General features: G+C 40.0%; 1 protein-coding gene across 1 annotated transcript in view; it reads left to right on the top strand.

The window, feature by feature from the left end:
• The first annotated feature begins 12,028 nt into the window (after positions 1–12,028).
• SPATA6 (spermatogenesis associated 6) overlaps positions 12,029–18,977 on the top strand; it is a 43,625-nt gene continuing 36,676 nt past the window's right edge. The window contains exons 1-4 of the mRNA XM_072342755.1: positions 12,029–12,226; positions 15,862–15,999; positions 17,581–17,629; positions 18,455–18,496. Of these exons, the coding sequence (XP_072198856.1) occupies positions 12,179–12,226; positions 15,862–15,999; positions 17,581–17,629; positions 18,455–18,496 (277 nt within the window). The 5' untranslated portion in view covers positions 12,029–12,178. The remainder of the gene's footprint in view (positions 12,227–15,861; positions 16,000–17,580; positions 17,630–18,454; positions 18,497–18,977) is intronic.

The following is an 18,977-nucleotide window of genomic DNA, read 5'->3' as shown; positions in this document are numbered from 1 at the left end:
ATTCCCAGTCCTGACTGACAGGAACAACCTGCTTGCTGGTCTTTTGGTGAGCTGGATAAATGCAAGGACTGTGTTTGTATGGTATAGGGGAAGCCAGCCTTTTATGGACAATTAATCACAGACATGTATTCTCTATTTCCTATTTATGGGTGACACAGCAGGCTGAATTGTAATCAGCTCTTACTATGGTGTGTTTTCATGTCCCTGCTTTCAGCAGTTAATACTTCCAAGAGACATCAGCCAAGGGAAGAAGTGGAATGAATATGGATTGAGACCACTCTCTGCTTCTAGTGATGACTTTTGTTCCTTCAGAGAAGGAACAAACTGATGCCTTGTGCATGTGGGCTCCTGGGATGGCACCCTGGAAATGGGTGCAGGTGGTGAGAACACGTGTCCCACAGTACTATGTAGAATGGTGAACTGAATTCAACTAAAACCAGAGTCTGAACCCAACTTTCCACTGTCTCTATCTTACACAGGGGAAAGGAGCTGGTATGGCTGTACGTGGGAAGTTTGGCAGAGTGTGTCCCATAGTGTTCAGCCCTGACATTGCTTCCAGTATAGCCCAGCAAAAAACTTGTTTAAGAACTTCCCACACAGGGCTTATTGCAGGAATGCCCCCCCTGTTCTTCTTTGTTTTCTAATTACAAATACACTATAACAGAATGTTCTTCAGCAGAGACACTATCACACTATCTTAATCCCTTTGTTCAGTAAGAAGAATAACTAACAGAGCTCTCACCTTCTCTCCTTGGATGATGTGCAGTTTTGCCTTCAAGGTACAAAAGTGGTTTTACTCATAAGATAAGGAATTGTGTACCGTATGCTGACCTAAGTGACAACACAGTACATCTGAATTGGAGTCAGACTACTGAAGTAACTGGAATTGGTTGGGACTATGACTGGCACACGTGGTATTCGGTATTTCTGGCATTGATATCCAAGCCAGGTAGTGGGGATCTGTTACACCACTCTACACCTGGCCAACCCATGCTGCGTAAAATGCAGTTGTTATGTGTGCTACTAATTGCACAGTAGGCGATTAAAATGGAGAGCGTTTTAAAAGTCAAATTGGCCTTTTACATCAAGTAATTTGGGATCAGGGCCAGATTGCTTTGGATGCTTTAGATACCTGACTCAATCAATGAGTATGAGACAACAAAATGCCTTTGGGGGGGGAAAAAAAAGAAAAAAAAAAGAAAAAAAAAAAAAAAAGAAAAAAAAAAAAAGCCTGCAGCCCTTAATCTTTAAATTTCATCTTTAATTTTGGAGTGAAATTGGTGCTTAGAAAATATAACTTAGGGAGGGCAGGGAAAGGAAAGTCCAGTGAGGAAAAGTGAAATCTCGCTGAGCCATGACTGCCATCAGCTGAAGAAGAGATGAGACATTAGCACGCAGCTCAGGCTGGCTCGCTTTCAGGAATACATTGACAAAATTGATGCGGAGAGATGACGCCATCCAGCCCCTAAAAACTTACAGCCCTTTAAAATGAGGGCCCCTGGGTGACAGATACTTTTCCAAGCATTAAGACTCTGGCAGCCCAACCAAAGTACAAGATCAAGAAAGTAAATTTGAAGGAGTTACTTTATTACAGATAACACAGCCTTTGCCAGATAGCCACGCTTCAGTTAAGCCCACCGAACCAAACTCCACGTTGCAATTCAGTCCGGAAAAGTAGCTTGCCCTAAGATATGACACAGGACAAGCAAAATTAATAATTTTGAGAAGTATCATCATAGGAAGAATGTGAGGAGGTTTATTTCCCTTCTTTTTATCAGGACTCTTTTACCTTCAGATTCTCCCCCTGGGCTACGATTCAAAGCCAAACTTTCTTTGTGCTGCTTGGATCCAGTTTTCATGCCCTAGCACAAAAAGAGGCCTTGGGAAAAGAACGAAGCAAGATGTATATGCAGTGCACCAAGCAGAGAAGAATGTTTAGCCCATAAAGCAGTTTGTGGACACAGAGACTTGAAGGTTGATGATTTGATCTTTAGGGGTTTGACCATTCAAGAGGCAAAGCAAGTGAGCACAATTCCACTTCAGTACTTAAGCAAAAGAATATTAAATTCAGGTATCTATTTGTTCATCTTGTAGAAGAGAACTGCCTTGATAGGACAGGGGACTCAACAAGGATGCTGGAGCAGACCACCACAGCATTGGCTGAGGTTGTTATAATCCTGTTAAGGTTGTTAAAATCCTTATACTAACTGATTTCCTTCTTTTACCTTTAAACCATTTTTTTTCCCCCAGTTTCTATTTGAATCAACATCCAAAGACACAGAAACTACTGAAGAACATACTCAAATTTGAGGTAGAGTCCAAGTCAGGAGGTTAATGAAGTTCAAGGTGGAAGCATCCTTGAATCACCTGTGCCCACGTCAGCTGAGAAGCAACCGGAGTGCTTCTCCCCTAGGACTGCTGTTCTTCATCCTGCATCAGGTCTTTGCAAGTCACGTCAGTAAGTGTGGTCCCCAAACCCCAGAAGTTTATAAGAGAAAGCTGTACCCAGGGTATCTTTTTTTTCGAAGCAGCAAAGTTACAGCTTTAGAATGATGTTCATTTTTATTTTCCGATCACAGCTAATTAAAATAAATTAATGGAAACATAGCCAGATCCAAAAGTCTATTGGAAAAGAAGCATTGTAGTTTAATTATGCCACTATGTTGTGTACGAAACAAAGCCCACTGAAATCTGAATACTTGATGATCTTTGGAATTTGACTAAGAGCTCTCCGGCCTTAGGGAGAAACTTGACAATTACTAATCTACATATGCTGACAATCTCTACATATCAGGGGCCCCGTGAGGGTCTTTAATTGCTCTGTAAACTTCAAACTGGAGTGTTCTTCAGCAGGAAAAAACAAGATGCTGCATTCAAGCTAAAGAGAGTGGTAGTTGACATGTTTATTAAATACCCTGGACCCAAAGGATTGCAGAGTGGAAGGTTCTCTGGGTAGGAGAAGTTATAAATGCAGCATCAGATTTATTCAAGACAGGACGATTACGTGTGAATGCTCAGGTGCAACAACGGCATGATGCGTCCAGGAAAACTTTTTGCAAAAGCATTTCAGCCTGTCTAAACCATGCTTCCAAAGCCCTTTTTGCCCCAGTTTTATGACTGCACATACAAAATGTCTGCATGATTGTAACGCAAATGGGCAGTGGACTTTCTAAAGTTTTGAGCAGGGCTTTTTCAAGAGCAAAATAACTGTATGGGAGATTGGTAATCACAGCCTGAACCTCTGATTAATCAGCTGAGGCAAGTATGGGGTCAGCTGTGGGAGCACAGGTGAGAGTGATGTAGCTGTGCTCCCGGAAGGGGTGGAGCTCGACTCCATCCCCTCCGAGACCTCATTTAAGGGCTGACTCCCACTGAGGCAGCATCTCTTGGATATCGCTCACTAGTGAGGACGGCCCCAGCTTCTTCAGCCAAGGCACCACCACTGGTGAGTTTCCCTTTGCTTATTCCTTCTATATATTTGTTACCATCTCTATATTAACAACCAATACAATAAGTGACATTTGTTTTAGTGTTGTGCGATGGTAGACAGTGAGTTTGTTTAAATATCTGGCAGAGGGGAGAGATTCCACCCTCCACAATTCCTTCAACTCAGGACTTGAATTTATCCCTGAAATTTCAGTGGGCTTGGCTCAAAATGTAGCCGCAGGAAGACTGATAGTTTCATATCAGAACTGATACTTTCATATCCCTTCCCCTTTATTTCCAGTTTGACACAAGCTCACACTCTGATGATTAAGGTCATTTCTTGTTACTGACAGCACAGAGGGTTATCCTGGCTCAGCCTCCTAAGACTGGATTGACTTAATGACATCAGCTATAATGTTCACCTTGTGCATTTTCAACATAATCTCCAAGCAAATTTTGATCATTTCAATTCTTTTTCTTTCTTTGTATTTCAGGAATGTCCAGAGTTATCCTCCCACTGCTGGGAGGTTTTGCTGCCCCTCCTGAAACCAGGCATAGCACACAGGCATCCCAACAGCTTGCAGTCGCAATCAGAGAAGAGAAAAAGTAGAGTCATAAAGCAAGCAGAAGAGAAAAGGTAACTGGAAGGTGATGATGTCAACAGGCAGTGGTACTGCATGTGCTTCAAGGTATACATATATATTTTTAAACCCTGGTGGAGAGGTTACTGCTCTAGAAAAAGGCATTAAAAGAGCACACATGCTCTTAACAGAGCAAGCCACAGCCACAGGTATCTGCTTCAATTGCTAATGAAGTGCACCTCGATGACACACCCGGGAGAAAGATGGGGCAGGCCCTTGGCTGAGCTCTTCACCCTCAGAAGCCATTGGATAGAGCAGGTGTCAGTTCTGGTGAGAGTCTTTGTGAAATGCTTTACCATTTTGGGGGCACAGAAGGAACAGGGAGCTTGGGCTGCAGGCAGTGGGCTGTGCAGCATTGGCCTTGCTATGCAGGGAGGTCAAGAAGGAAATAGTTGGAGGGAATAATCAGGAAATTCCCAGCACTGGCCTTATTCTGGTTGCTAACACATCATCCAGACCTCTGAGTTTGGAGAGGGAGTATGTTATAGATGCAACACATTAAACAACTTTAACTCCAGTGAGCAATGGCACTACTATAACACTTGTTTATTAGCAAAATGCATCTGATCTCAAAGGCCTGCATGACAAGTTCATTACATATCAATTTAATTAGCTGATTTACATTTAATTTACATTTCAATTAATGTCTTTAGCAACAAAACGTTGCCTTAATAGGGTAATTGCCTGTTAGGCAATATGTAAAAGAATAAATAGTCACATTCTGAGGAAGAATTCCTATTTTCAATTTTTTATTACCATAAATAACCTAAATAATTATTGCTCTTAAGGGGCCACGTCCCAGTTCCCTTCTGGGCCTAATTATAAAGACTTAGTACCTCATTAAGCAAAATGGTTTCAGAGTCACAGAAAAGCATTACTCTAATCGTGACTCATTAGTTTCAACAAAAGAGGGGAAAACTGCAAAAGTCGGCACATTTCACCATATTATTCTTGCAGTTCATAAGCAGCAGCACATTCGAGAAGCGGCTGCTACAGCTGTGTAGGCATTTCTGTCCTGAAGCCCTGCTTTCAGAGTGGGTTTTGTGTGTGTGTAACTTTGGTTGTTAAAAGAGTCCTGTCAAGCTGGAGAAGCTGGCACGTGCAGCCCTGGCACAGAGCGAGGAGCTGGAGCAGATTTGTGTTTTTCTGTTCCCTCAGAGCATGGTTTGAGGCTGTAAGGTAGAACCTGTCGTCTTCTGCCATGTCAGCAGGGCTGCTGTCACCACCAAAATACATCCCAGTGCTCCAACTGGATGTTGGAGTTTGGTGATGATATACTAAGAGCCCTTCGTGACAGTACTCCTTCATTGTAACTTGTAGCAAAATTTGGAGGAAAAAATGAACTGATCAAGGCTTTTTGTGGCAAATGATGAACTCCTAATCTGCTAAGAATAAACAGATCTTTTGTAAAGGAAGCATTTAACTGATGAGCGACCTTTCCACACAGTGTTATTTTCCTCATTAACCTTTAAATGATGATTCAGATATAAAAGAAACGCCAACTCAAACACCGTGCTATTCTTTCTTATGTTGCACATAAATCCAATGCTAAAAATAGGATTTGTTGATGGTAGTGGTGTGCGAGAACAGGCAACCTGTACTACCATTTTTGTTCGTTCGGTTTTGTGTGTGTGGTTTGTTTTTGTTTTGCTCTTTTTGTTTATTACCAGCTAACTGCTTCTGTTTTCCTTCATACCTTGATACCATTAGTATGTTAGGTGATGTTCTGAATCCCAGATCTGTAAGGAGAGCTCCTGCCCTTGCTGCCCAGCCATCCAGCTCTGACACCTGTTGAAGCTCCAGAGGCAAATCATCTGGACTGTGTGCAGGGGCCAAGTTATTGCCTGAGACGGCTAAGGTCTAGTCCTCAGTGCTTTGTTTTTCCTGTAACAGTGTGCCATGTGTATATACCATTAGAAAAGTGAAGGGGGGGGGGAATATCAGGTTGAAGTCTTCTAACACTAAAAGCACCCTTTCACTAGACTAAGGAAATGGGTAAATAGTGCTTTCCCTAGAGGCGAGAGAGGGAGAGAGAAGCTTCCATTTCCCCCTAGAAATTACCATAAGAAATTAATTGCTTAGGCTCAGATTATGTCCTGGTATTTCGCGTTTTATTTTTGCTCCCACACTTGCTTGATGTGGAATTCTCTTCTGCGCTGCTAACCCCATTTTTTTTTTGCTTTTTAAAGCTCATTTAAAACCTTTCCTACTTTCCTGTGTCAGTGATTAACACTAATCCACTCTCCTCCTTTCTTTTCAGATGGCTTCTTACACTCACCCCTTGCTACAGACTGCAGGAATTCTAATTGGTGTCTGCTCTTCTTTTTGGGTTTCCATTTTTTCCTTTCTTCCTGCTCCATTTTCTCTCTGTTGCGGCATGCCACCCTATTACGCTCCCTAGCCCAGATCTGCCTAGCGCTCTAAAGGATTTGCTGATTTTTCTTTAGGATGGACTCTAATAATAGCCACAATCCTGCCCCTTTACAAATCTTCTTCACAAAGAAAAAAATAAATGTTCTGCCATCCAGAGTGAATTCCACTGAAAACTGAAAGTTCTTGTTTAAGTAATAATAATAATAATAATCTTCTTGGCATACTGGAGAAATTGTAAGGGTGTAATGTTATAATTTATGAGGAATTTGAGATCAGATCTCAGAGCACCCTATTAAACGAGTAACTCCAGCCGTTATTTGAAGAGAATGTTTAGCTTTTCTTCTGTAACAGAACACCACACTAAAATTTATACCAGGAAAACAAGCCAGCCAGAAAGTCCTTGAGGTTCTCTAGTGACTTTGCTGTCAATCAAATTAACATGGAAGAACCTCAAACACTGCTACTTTAATGGGCAGAAGGACAAATCCCCTGCCACACTGCAGGAAGGCTTTTCAAAACAAAATGTGACTAGATGCCATCCGAGCTGGATGAGGCTATAATAGAAGCCTGAGAGTGGGACTACAATGGGATGTGATGGATATGGAGCGTTAACTGCCATTTCAGATGGCCTGTGCCCCAAACTGCAATTTCTCAGCCTGCTCTTCACCTGCTGTCTCAGCCTGGCTGCCCACAGACAGTCCTCTTCCCTGTTTTACAGTGTTTCTTGCAACTGATTCTTTGGTGCCAAACTCTCTGTCTGTAGCAGAAAGAGCAGGAAATGCATATATTTCCAGTGAGCACCGTGTAGAAGATATGTGCTGCAGGGTGAACACTCCAGAGCAAACTGGCCAGGGCCCTCTCTGTGGTTGCTCTGCCCAGTAAGCAGTACTTTAGTCTTCAATATGCTTGTGAGTCACAACATTCACAGAGGGAAGGTAAAGTCAGGCCATCACTGCAACCTCCTGGATATCGCAGACAACAGTAATTAAATTCTGTTGTCACTTCTTTTTTTGTTTAACAGGCTGGGGGCTTTTTTGTGTGGCTTTTTGTGTGTGTGTGTTTTGACAAAACCATGCCTTCAGTCTGCTCCGTTGGAATTGTCAAAGATGGAGATTTCACTTTCCCTCTGAGAGCTGACTCCAGTGGCTACTCGATTCATGTGTTAAAATACAGTGCCTGATTTCTGATTCAAATTCTTCTGCTTTCAGTTTCTACCAACCGCCTCTTGTATACTCTTCCCAGTTATGTTACATAACTGTTTAGTATCTTGCATTTTATCAACACAAATGTACTTAATGGCTGTAATTGAGCCCCAGTTTTTGGCTTTGTGCTCGGGCCACTGAGCTGTCACTGCTGTAGCTAGAGCCGTCAGTGCCAACATTCTGCCTTCATTGTGGCACCATGTTGGACACGGCCCCACCAGCTGTTCCACGTTCCTGCAGGGCCACAATCGCATCTCTGGGATGGCAGAAGGACTGGCAAGAATAGCTGGAAGATTCTGCTTCCTCCACCACCATTGTCTTGCGTTGTTCTGCTAACCTGACAATGTTCTTTTCTTTGCCTTTTAAATACAAAGCCATAAATGCATAAGGAATAAAACGCTCTAATTTATTCTACAAAAGTGTTCATCAAGTGAGAGACAGGACTCTGGGAAAAGATTAAGAGCTTACATTTTTCATTTGACTTATTTCGCATAAAATTTCATAGAGGATAAAATGATGGGAGGCAAAGAAGCAATGATATTTCTGTTTTATCTCTGTCTAAGGACCATAAATCTTCCTGAAGTATCATTAATTATAGCAGCGCAATTCACAACGCTATTGTTAAGGGTCTATCAGCAGTCCCATTATAAACCCCCTATTTTCAGGGGTTTATAACTTGGTTAGAATAATTTTGTTTCAGGCAAAAACTTTGCTGGGGCAACGCCTCCATCTAAGATAACTTAAATAAAAAATAAGAAAAATTAAAACACAAAGGAAAGTATTACCTCTTTTGAATTGATTAACGGAGAGCCCAGGAACTTTCTAGGGGTATAAATCTAATACTGTATTGGCTGATTGTATCTGTACCATTTGTGAATTCATAAGACTGAATGCATCGAAGTTATCTCTTAGATGAATTTAGATCATTCTTTTACAAGGAAAGTTTCCAATTACCATGGCTGAATTCAAGATCTGGAATATTCCTCTAGTGGCTGTAATCAAATCAGATTTGATTTCTTTCTTAGCTGAAGCCAGTCAAGAAAGAATTTAGCAGACCTGGAAAACAGCTTACACGTTAAGAATATTTCAGTGTCTTTGGGTAGCTTGCCTTATTTGTTTCTTTCTCCACTGCAGGTATGACTTCCATCAAGAATCGGTGAAGGTCAATGGTCATAACCAACCCAGTGAATTTTGGCTTAGCAGCAACACAGAAGATTCACTCTGCCATGGTTGAGCCACGGTGAAACGTACTGAGAGGTGCTCAGTTTCTCCAGCTGCATGGTGAAAGGTGTTCTTCAGTAGACATGAGTGAGAGAGGGAGGACACAGGGAAGAAAGGTCATGGCTTCCCCAGCAGAACAAAATGACCAGGTAGCCTTTTTCCCATAGTAACTCATAGGTTCATCGAGGAAGCCTGAGAGCTCTGCCCAATTGAGTCCTTGCAGGCTAGGAAAGAGCAAGATAAATGTAATACACCACACCACGATGGGATCGACAGAGCCATTGTGGTCTGTTTCTAAAGCAATGGATATTAATGAATGCTAACTTCTGAGCAACTTTTTTCCTGCTTTAAAGAAGAAAGATTAGATGAAAATGTATTTTGTGAAGAGTGTGCTGACACCCTCAGGTAATCTCCATCCTCTGTCCTCATCAATAATCCAACAGTCTACCTTCCCTGTTACATTACTGTCTGCAGTAATGCAATTCACTTTAGTCCCCTTAGATCCTATTAGAATCCCTCACATTACAAAATTCTTCCAGCTCTGCTCTATAGTGCACTGGGATTGTTTAGTCTTAACTTTTTCTGGCTGTTTTCCTTGACTACAATTCTTTGCACAGGAACAGACTTTTGTGAATTGCACATTTAACCTAGCAGTGAGTGAGAAGATAAAAAAAAAAGTAATGCATGTGGGTTTTGTCCTATAGGGTCTCTAAAGCATTCTGATTCTCCTTTGAACACTAGTGAATGTAGCTTGCTATAATGAGTTCCACTATCTAAAGTACTTTCTTCTATCAGTTTTGATTGTGTTGTCTTTTAATTTCATTGCCTGTGTCCTTTGAAAGGATAAATAGGCACGGGTAAATAGAAAAACACATTTCTACAAATTACTCAGTCCCTTATGTACCTTTTTTGTATTACATCTTACTTTTCTCCTCTCCAAAGTAAAGCAGTCTTAATGTTTTGTTTGTTTGCTTTTTCTAATATGGAAATCTTTCCATATCTCATAATTTGTTGCTGTTATTTGAGCAGATGTCTTCCTGGAATTCTCCACAGTTATTTATGACAAGACAATCACACTCTGTGATGTTATCTAAAATAGAAGCACTTGATATACGTAGGCTGCGGTCTTTTTAGGCTGCTCCAACAACATTAAGGTCTTAAAAGTAGGCAGAAATGGCTCTCTGACAACATTCTTACAAGAACTGCAGTAGAAGGAGGAAAAATGTGGAAAGCTCCTTTATTTCCTTCATTCTTATGGCCAGAATAAATGTGAAATACCACTTTGTACCCAGTGTAATGCTTCCTATGTTTACAGAGAGAAACATTCATGGCTTCTTAACCAGAAGCAAACCTCTGACACACTCAGAGACGTTAGATTTGGTCTCTGATCTCCACTCTTATCTGATCCGTTTCTCTCTAATCCACAGTATTTTTTAGATTCTGGACTTCGCAATATCCATTGTTTGCATCTGTGATTCTTGAGCATTTCCCACCTCACCCATGTTGTAACGTATACCAATATGCTGAAATAACTGACGCCTGATTCTGAGGACCACTGCAAAAATAGGGTTAGAATTGTTGTGATAATTATCTTAAACCAGTATAACTTCGATCTTTTGACAGTTTGAGTATCAAGTATTTTGATGAAATTGAAGATATGCAGAAGGGCTCAGAGGACTGGAAAAGAAGATTTTAAATGGAAAAGATTGAAATAAACATCAACAAAATATGCAAAGCTGTCTTTCAGGCTCTTCTATTACAAGGATTCCAAGAAGAAAAGCAAAGGAATTCACTCATTTTCACAGCAGGGAAACTTTATAGCAGTAGAAACCTCAGGTCTGTTAAAGTGGCATGCCCTTTGAGGTTTTGCTTATCAATTTTGCTTATTAGCAAATGGTTTTGTGCTGAAAGACAGGATTTCCTTGCATCACTGTTCTTGCAGTGCAAATATTTGACTAAGCCATACGCTTCATCATGACCACAAGATACAGATGGATCTCACACTGCTGCAGACAGGGCTGGACAGGAAAAACACTGCAGCAGCATCCTTCCCTTCCAAGGTCCAGAGTGGCGAGATTGAGAATGTCTGAAGATCAGAGGGATGGAAAAGTATCTCAGTGCTGACTGTGTAACCATCCAGCCTTCCCAGGTTTTCCTTGGTTTACCAGAGAAAAGGGTTGAAACTCACTGCTTTTTATCACTGCAGAGAGACTTACTGCCTTGCCCTGCACTCCTTTTCCAAGGGTTATAAAGCATTTCTATTCCAGGTCACTATATGTAGTTGTTTAATTTTCATCACAGACATGATGCCATTTTTTATTTCAGCATTTATCTGTCTTCTGGTCTTATATGGCCACTCATAATAAAATCTCATACCTCACAATCTTTAATACATTATTTATCCCTCCAAAAAGTATGTGTATTGGTGATACACTGGCACAGACTGCCCAGGGAGGTGGTGGAGTCACCATCCCTGAAGGTGTCCAAGAACTGTGGAGATGCTGGTTGCTGATTGCTTGGGTGTCTCTAATATATACATATAGTATAAATTAAAAACCAAAACATGTTAAGAATGGTGATTCCTTCCCAATCAGAGCTTCAATGGGAACTGTTGAGTCACTGCCTGAACCACTGATGGAGCACCTGGGGAAAGGACCAGGTGAGCCCTGGGAGCACAGGTGAAGGCAATTCAGCTCAGGGTGGAGCCTGCACCTCTCTTAGACCTCATTTAAGGGCCGACTGCCACTGTGAAAGGCTTTCTTTCTGGAGATCCCTCCTTAGTGGAGCTTTCCTCTTCAAACCTGGAATCTTCTGCTATAGGTGAGGAACCTTTTTCCCTTCTTTCATAGCGCTTTCTAATTGTGCTGGTCTTTTCATCATTAAATTAATGAAATTTAATGAAATTAAACCATTTGTGGGATGGACGTGTGCTACTGCCCTCTTTTGGAAGCAGTTATTGGCACACTGAGCTGCCTCTCCTCTCTCCAACTGCTCCAATTTGTGATTATCTAAAGGCTTAAACCCCTCCCAGTCTGAGGCTGCCGTGAACTGCAGTTAGAAGTCACTAAAAGAAAGAAAGTAAGAAAAATAGGGAGGCACAAGGCACGGTGGGAAGGAACTGAGGCTCAATGCATTACGGGAGTGACGTCAATTGTGCGCCGCCCTAAAGGCGGATTCCTCAACGCTCCGCCCGCAGGCCATTGTGTGCATGCGTAGTAGGAGACAGAAGCGTTGTGGTTGCCGTGGCAACGGCGTCCGACCCGCGGCTCGGGATCGGGTCGGGAGCCGTTTCCTCCGGCCCGGCCCGGCCGCTCCATGCCGCGGAAGGTGCTGCGTTGCGTCCTGCAGCTGGAGATCCGCTCGGTGAGTGTCCGGGCCGCGACTCCATCGGCCTATCCGCTGCGGGAGAGCCGCTCTTGTTTCCTTCCGGAAGGAGTTTGTATTGAACAGGGTTAGAATTGGGTTCAGCGTTACAAAGGGTCTCACATTTACCATAGATGATATCAGGAAAAACAAAACAAAAAAACAGTCCAAAATTAGTCTTTTATATCTTAATGTTAGACCATTCACAGCTACACTATGGTTAGGCAGTTGTTTAACGCAGTGAGATCCTCTAATAAGACCAGGAAATGTTGTTCTATACACTGCAGGTCTGTCTCGTTTCTCATTGCTGTTTTCTCTGTTTCTTTCTCATGACCCTCCGATTTCTGAATTCTTATTGGGAAACTTCACGAGTGTTCTTTGATTTGGGTCAATAAAGTGTTTAAAGATGTGGATTCCAGCATATACAGGTGAATGTTTTTAATAGCAACCTTTAATGGATGCTCTCCACTTCAGCACATTCCTGATGCTGTCCTTTGGCCAGTTCTGTATTTATCATAGGACTTTCTAACTAACTTCCTTTTTTGCATCACAGGCAGTAATATCTCACATGGCACCACGTGATGTTACTGGCACCCAGATAAAGCTAGATATCCTTTGCCCAGGAAATAGGCCTGGATTTTGTTTGTCTGATCTTGTTTTTATTAAACACGTGCTGCTGGGCTTTTTTTTTCCTGCTTGTATTTGCCTCCATTCCCTTTATTATTTCATGTTTATTATTCTGGTTGATGAGCTTATAATTGCTCAGGTCTCTTTTTCTGCCTCGAAGGTGCCTCACAGCTATTATTTTTCAGAAGTGTTGCCCTTTTTTTTTTCCTCAACTTCTGGTTCTTTTTCAGCGCTCTGCATATTTCTGTAGCCTTCTGGAAACCTGTAGACCTGTAGAAATTCTGTTGTATTATTTTCTCTTGCTTTAAGATACGTGTTCCAGTTTGGTTTTGTTCTTTTGGACTTAATCTAAGTTCCAAGGTCTTTTCCTATCTGGAATGCAAGAGTCCTTTGGTTTATTTCATAGACAGTCTTCTTCATTTCTGAAAGGCTGCTCTTCTAAAATTGAAAACCTTAGTCTAAGACCATATTTGGTTTACCCTGCCATTAGTTTAAATTGAATTATTCATGATTGCTCAGACTGAGCTTTCATTGTTATTTGTTTTCGGAGACTAATTTTGGTTCCTACCTCTGCTGCTGGCATTTAGATTGCTCATGGAGCAACAGAATGAAATTCACATTATTCTTCATGTCATTGCTACTTGGAGAATTCACAAATGTGGCAGCGAAGTATGTAAAGCTTTAAGCACTAAGATGAATTAATAGCATTGTGGATTACTGTCAGGTAAGGAAACTAAAATGGCATCTCTTCATACTGAGAAGATTATTTTTGTAACTCTTGAGTCCAACGGGCTATTCTTTATTTAAGCTTGCACTCCACAGAAATTAGTACTGTCCATTGCCTTTCATGCAGAACACTTTCAGTTTGGTGGTGATGGGCTACTAAAGGGATTTTTCAGGCCCAGCCTTTCTTCTTGGTTGCATATACATGGTGTAATTTGAAGATAGATTGTAGGAGGGGGGAAAAAATAAACAGTGTATGGGATGTTGGAACAGTAGCATTCAGTTCCTTTCCGTGAGGTGAACTCAATTATTGCCTTATGGCACTTCGTGGTGTCCCAACACCAGGGTTGGCATGTTTTCATCCTTCTGGAACTGCACATGGTGACAGTTGTTCCTATTCAATAGCACTTCTGGTTGGTTCTAAGAGCAGTTAATTCTGATACTTATAATATTTTTACCATTTTCAAAATGCTCCATCATCCTGCCTGTAAGGTTTGCAGTCAGTTAAGAACTTCAGTTTGTCTCTTCAGTATTCTACAGCTCCATGCAGCGTATATTACCAAGCACATTTCATGGACTGTGGATATACAGGTACAATTGTTTTATTGGAGCTGGTTTAAAGTTATATGAACATGTAGACATGGTGTTCCAGCCTGGACAATGAATTGTGTTGCTTATCTACACTATTGTAGAAGCACAAGTTTCTACATGTGCTGATTTGTAAGATCTTACTTTCACAAGCTAACCAGAATACATATCCCCCAAACTGTTGGTTGCAATTTTGCTGTGTCTGATGTGTTCAAACCTTTCTCTTTTCTTCCATTTGCCTTCTGCAGGGTGCAAAGCTGTGGCTAAAAAGAATTGTAAATTCAAGAGGAAAAGCCCCAGCCAAGCTAATAGCAGTTTTAGCATATAGTTTGGGGCAATCTTGCCTTGTATGAATGAAATCTCTCTGCTTTACTCAATCCTATTAGCACTTGCAGCCACTGTCATTAAGCTGTTTAACGACTGGTAGTCTGTTTCAGTCAGGGTATCCATTATTCTGGTCCTCCTCTTGCAGTATTGAAGTTCCTAACTTACATAGAAACTTTTTTCTTTTCTGGCATAGTTATGAATAGAAACATTTTACTTTTTTTAGCTTAGACTGTTTCTATAATAATCTCTAACACATTGCTTTCTGTTAATTTTTCTTTCCACTTGAGGTTGTTGTTCTGCTGTTTATGTAATTTTGTTTTAGCTCCGGCATGAATTTCTCAAGTAAAATGTTCATTTGGGAGTAAGGGACTGTAAGCAAAGCACTTATTTTAATTCCTGTCACTCTGCTCCTTTGTCTTTGTACCTTGCAATTGAAAGTCTGAACGTTTTCTGCAGCAACCTTATGTTAGAAGAGACAACCTCATATTTATTATACTGCTATAACAAGTGAGCGGCAGAAATGAAGTGAAAGGTGACAATTCTCTGGATGGGTAATAGAATAAAAAACACGTGGCTTGGAGAAAAATATCTAATAGTGATTTGTGTACATCACGGCAGTGAAAACGCAATTAAGAATGTCTGATGTTCATCAGAGCTTTAAAAGCATACCGACTTCTTAATTGATGAGTAAGAATCGGCCAGAGAAAATTGAAAGATTTGTGACAATATCTGGCAGCCCAGTTAGGGGCCTTTCCTGTCTTGAATACTCTCCTGGATGGCCAAAATTCTCCTGTAACAATTTGTGTGACATACCTCCCATTGGAATGGCACATCTACTTTTTCTCATTTACACATTAAAATGTAATGTTAATTCAATTGTTTTATTTGCAAATAAACTTTTCTCTTTTGATGACTGAGCGGAGTATGGAAATCAAATCATATATACCTACCAGCTTCATTCATTCATTATGTAGGCTACAATTGGATTTTTTTTATTTTGTCTCATTGCATCATGAAAACTTCATTCTAGACTTCCATCATTCTTCTTTTACAGCATGCTCTGACCCTTGATTAACTCACAGATAGTCTGTACGTGCATTTAACTGTACAGATCTAGATTCGGGATACTACTTTTAGTTTTGCTTTAAGGCAGTGGAACGTGTTTACTTACAGTAGAAACTTGTTCTTGATTCTTTTAAAGTGGTGACAAATCTTTCTTGTCATTCTGTACAAATAGAACTCCTTTAGAAAAGAAATGTTTCCACTCCAAGTCTCAGCAATCAACTTGACCATTTCATTTTTATCCTGGAAACAGCTATTACTTCTTTAGCTAAAGTTCAGTTTGTCTAATGAATGTGTTCCTCTTACAGATAACTTGCCCTGGAGTGCTGTTGAAAGACAAAGAGGAGCTGTATCTCAGTGTCGCTATACTTGGGCAGTACAAAAAAACTCGGACAGTCCCTGCATCATTTCCACTTTTCTTTCAAGAAAAACTAGTATTTGAAAAGGTAAGATAATGTCAAATGCTGATACAAGGAAAATAAAACATATCCCACAAACACAAAAGCTTGTTGCAGAACCCGGATGTGCAAGTAATCACACAGAGGACAACATAATATTATAACTCCCATATCTCTTTAGCACAACAGAGGTATGCAACTGTTTTACCCACACAGTGACTCAAGAAAAACATATACTGAAGATTATTATTTTTAAGGTGTTTATTTGTTCCTTTAAGAACTGTCTTTTTTCAGTATTTATTTTCTTAGCTTGGAAAGACCTAAATATTACTGTTTTTAAAATGATGGCAAGGTGTAACGCAAACTATGAGGTGTGGGAGAGTCAACGTAATCAGTAGGAAGATAGAAAAGCAGCTCAAACCCTTTTGATGGCATTGTTTTCCTTTTGAGATCCTTTATTCATAGTTTGTCACCAGAATTCCCAAGTTAGTACTCTGCCCTTTTAATTTGTAGTTGTTTATCACATATTCTGAGTCCCTCCTAGCTTCATTATTAGTACCACAGGGATAATGAAATACAGTATTTTACAGATATGATCTGGTTTCTTGACTACTTGTGAATAATAATACTTTGCCCTTTCCAGTTCTTTTCCTTTAAACATCCCCCTGCTCTTTGAAAACCAGACTGAGTAAACATCAGTGATACTCTTGTGATATAAAAACAGCGATAATTTTACCAACTACTAAGGAATGGAGAAAAGAATTCTAAAAGAACACGGTATTTCTTTAAAGGCAAACATCCCATGGTCTACTCAAGGAAAACGCTCTAAATGGTGTTTTTGTTGTAGTTTAGGGGAATTCCAGGACTTCAGAATTTACTTACTTAGAAAAGAGCTTAACAAGAATGCTGGAGTAATAACTATTTTCTTACAAATTGCTGTTGGATGGATCAAGGTACTTGTGGCATAACAGTGCTTTGGTATTTTCAAGTGTTTGGTATATGGAACAGCGTAGTGATTTATACCACTCCACGCTTTGTGCAGAATTACAGGGAAGTCCATTATGTGCTTAATATCGATCGAAATGTTTTTTGCAGGAATTCCTCCCCAGTTCCTTGCCATCTCCTGCCATGCAATTAGTTTAAAACAAAAAAATATCTGAACAGTACATTGTACACGAATAAGTTACACTTATAGTGTAACTGACATTAAAGAACGTATTCTTCATCTCTCAGAATTCTAATGCATTCAGTAATTTATCCTTCCCTCCTGAAATTTTCTCAGACAGTACTTTCTTCTGAGTCTTCAGCTCTTCACAATAGCTCTTAATTTAAATATGGGCAGGTAACCCTGAAATGGCTAAAACGCATCCGACAAGAACTGCTAGCTTTCAATGAACTTGATCGTGTGTCAAATGATAATTTCAGCTTCCTTTCTTTTTCCAAGAGGGATAAAACTCTTTGACAACCGTCTGAAGCAAGGAAGAATATTGATTTTTAGTTTTTTTTTTTTCTTCTTCCCTCAGAGTTATATTTGATATATTATAATATAATTAATATATAATCATATATTTGTTATATTATGCTGCTGTTGTGTTGTTTGCCTTTTTTAAATATTCATTTACTTTCCAGACATTTGCTAATATAGTTGATCCTGGAGACCTTGTGGAGTTGCTAGAAGGTAGGTTCTGCTTTTTATGCGTGTTGTGTGTATTAATGTTACAGGCATATGGGCTTTGAAGATGTTTTGGAGATTTCAATAATGTTACAATTATTAATTTTTTTAATCAAGAGTCTGTCTGCTGTAAAGTTAGTGGATAACTAATATAGAGCGTTATATACTAAATAAACGAGGACCGTAGCACTAGTGATTTTGTGGCATAGATTTGTTATCAGTACAGGCATGAGTTTCTTGCTGTCTTTTGGATAGTACCAACTTACCCAAAATGCTGCTAAGAAAATGCCTCTAGAATGTATACTGTATGCTTTAGAACAGAAGAAGGGGAAAATGTTCTAATTAGCAGGACATCCAACTGCTTATCCAGACAGATAATGGTTTCCTGTCTACTTATTTGATTAATTTCATGTGAAACTCTTGTAAGTGTGGATGTATGTATTTAAGAAAATGATATATGCCTATTGCAAGCAGCCTTACCACATCTGGAGCATAATGAGTTTTAGTGAGACAGCACTGCATGCAAACTGCTCAAGCATGCTCCTTAATACAGGGAGTTAGCTGAAAAAGTGTTTAAGCTTGCATGATCTTTACAAGATATTTTCCAAGGACAAACTTGTAAACCGATAGAACTCAACAAATTCTTAGTGAAAGGGCTGCCTTTTGTAAACTGCTGCCAATGTGTTCATCTGTAGTACTTAGGCAAGTTGTTCTTTGCTCTTATTGTTGGTTTTACTGTGTACAGTGCTATCAGTCAATAGGCAGTTTTTTCTTTAAGTAACTTCTCATTTCAGTTTTTTAACTTAAAGAGAAACTTTTCTTCCTTTCTAGTTGACACAGCAGTGCTTGAACTAATACAGCTCGTTCCTCCAGGTATTGTATCAGTCTCTTCATAAATTATGCAGTTTAATAGGTGAATTTCCATGAGGACATTGCCCATTACAGCACAATCACTTTTTCCAACACAAAAACAAAATAGGAAGCATTTCAGCAAATCGTTCTCTGAATATAAAATGTTAATAGACCAAGAGGATCTCATTCTTGAAATAGAACAGCAACTGAATATTGAAATTTGCCATGTTGGATAGTGATAATATTTTTAAAATAGAAAATAAACCAAAATCATCCAGCACTTCACTTACTGTATCATGATTCACTTGCAGAGTGTCTGTCTGTGAAATTCAGAGTGTATCATCTTGTTCTCAGAATGGCACTTCTTTTTTTTTCCCTTTCTGTTTTAATGGTGACCGCTGGGAAAACTCTTATCTTCTCTATAAGTATTACAGGTCGCTTGGGATACGTGACAGTAATAAATAGCAATTTGTCATACTTCTGTTATTGGTTTGTGTGATTA

Source organism: Excalfactoria chinensis, chromosome 8 (genome assembly GCF_039878825.1).
Source record: "Excalfactoria chinensis isolate bCotChi1 chromosome 8, bCotChi1.hap2, whole genome shotgun sequence".
NCBI classification, from domain to species: domain Eukaryota; kingdom Metazoa; phylum Chordata; class Aves; order Galliformes; family Phasianidae; genus Excalfactoria; species Excalfactoria chinensis.
Note: the sequence above shows the minus strand (reverse complement) of the source record. Positions and strands in the feature narration are given on the sequence as shown.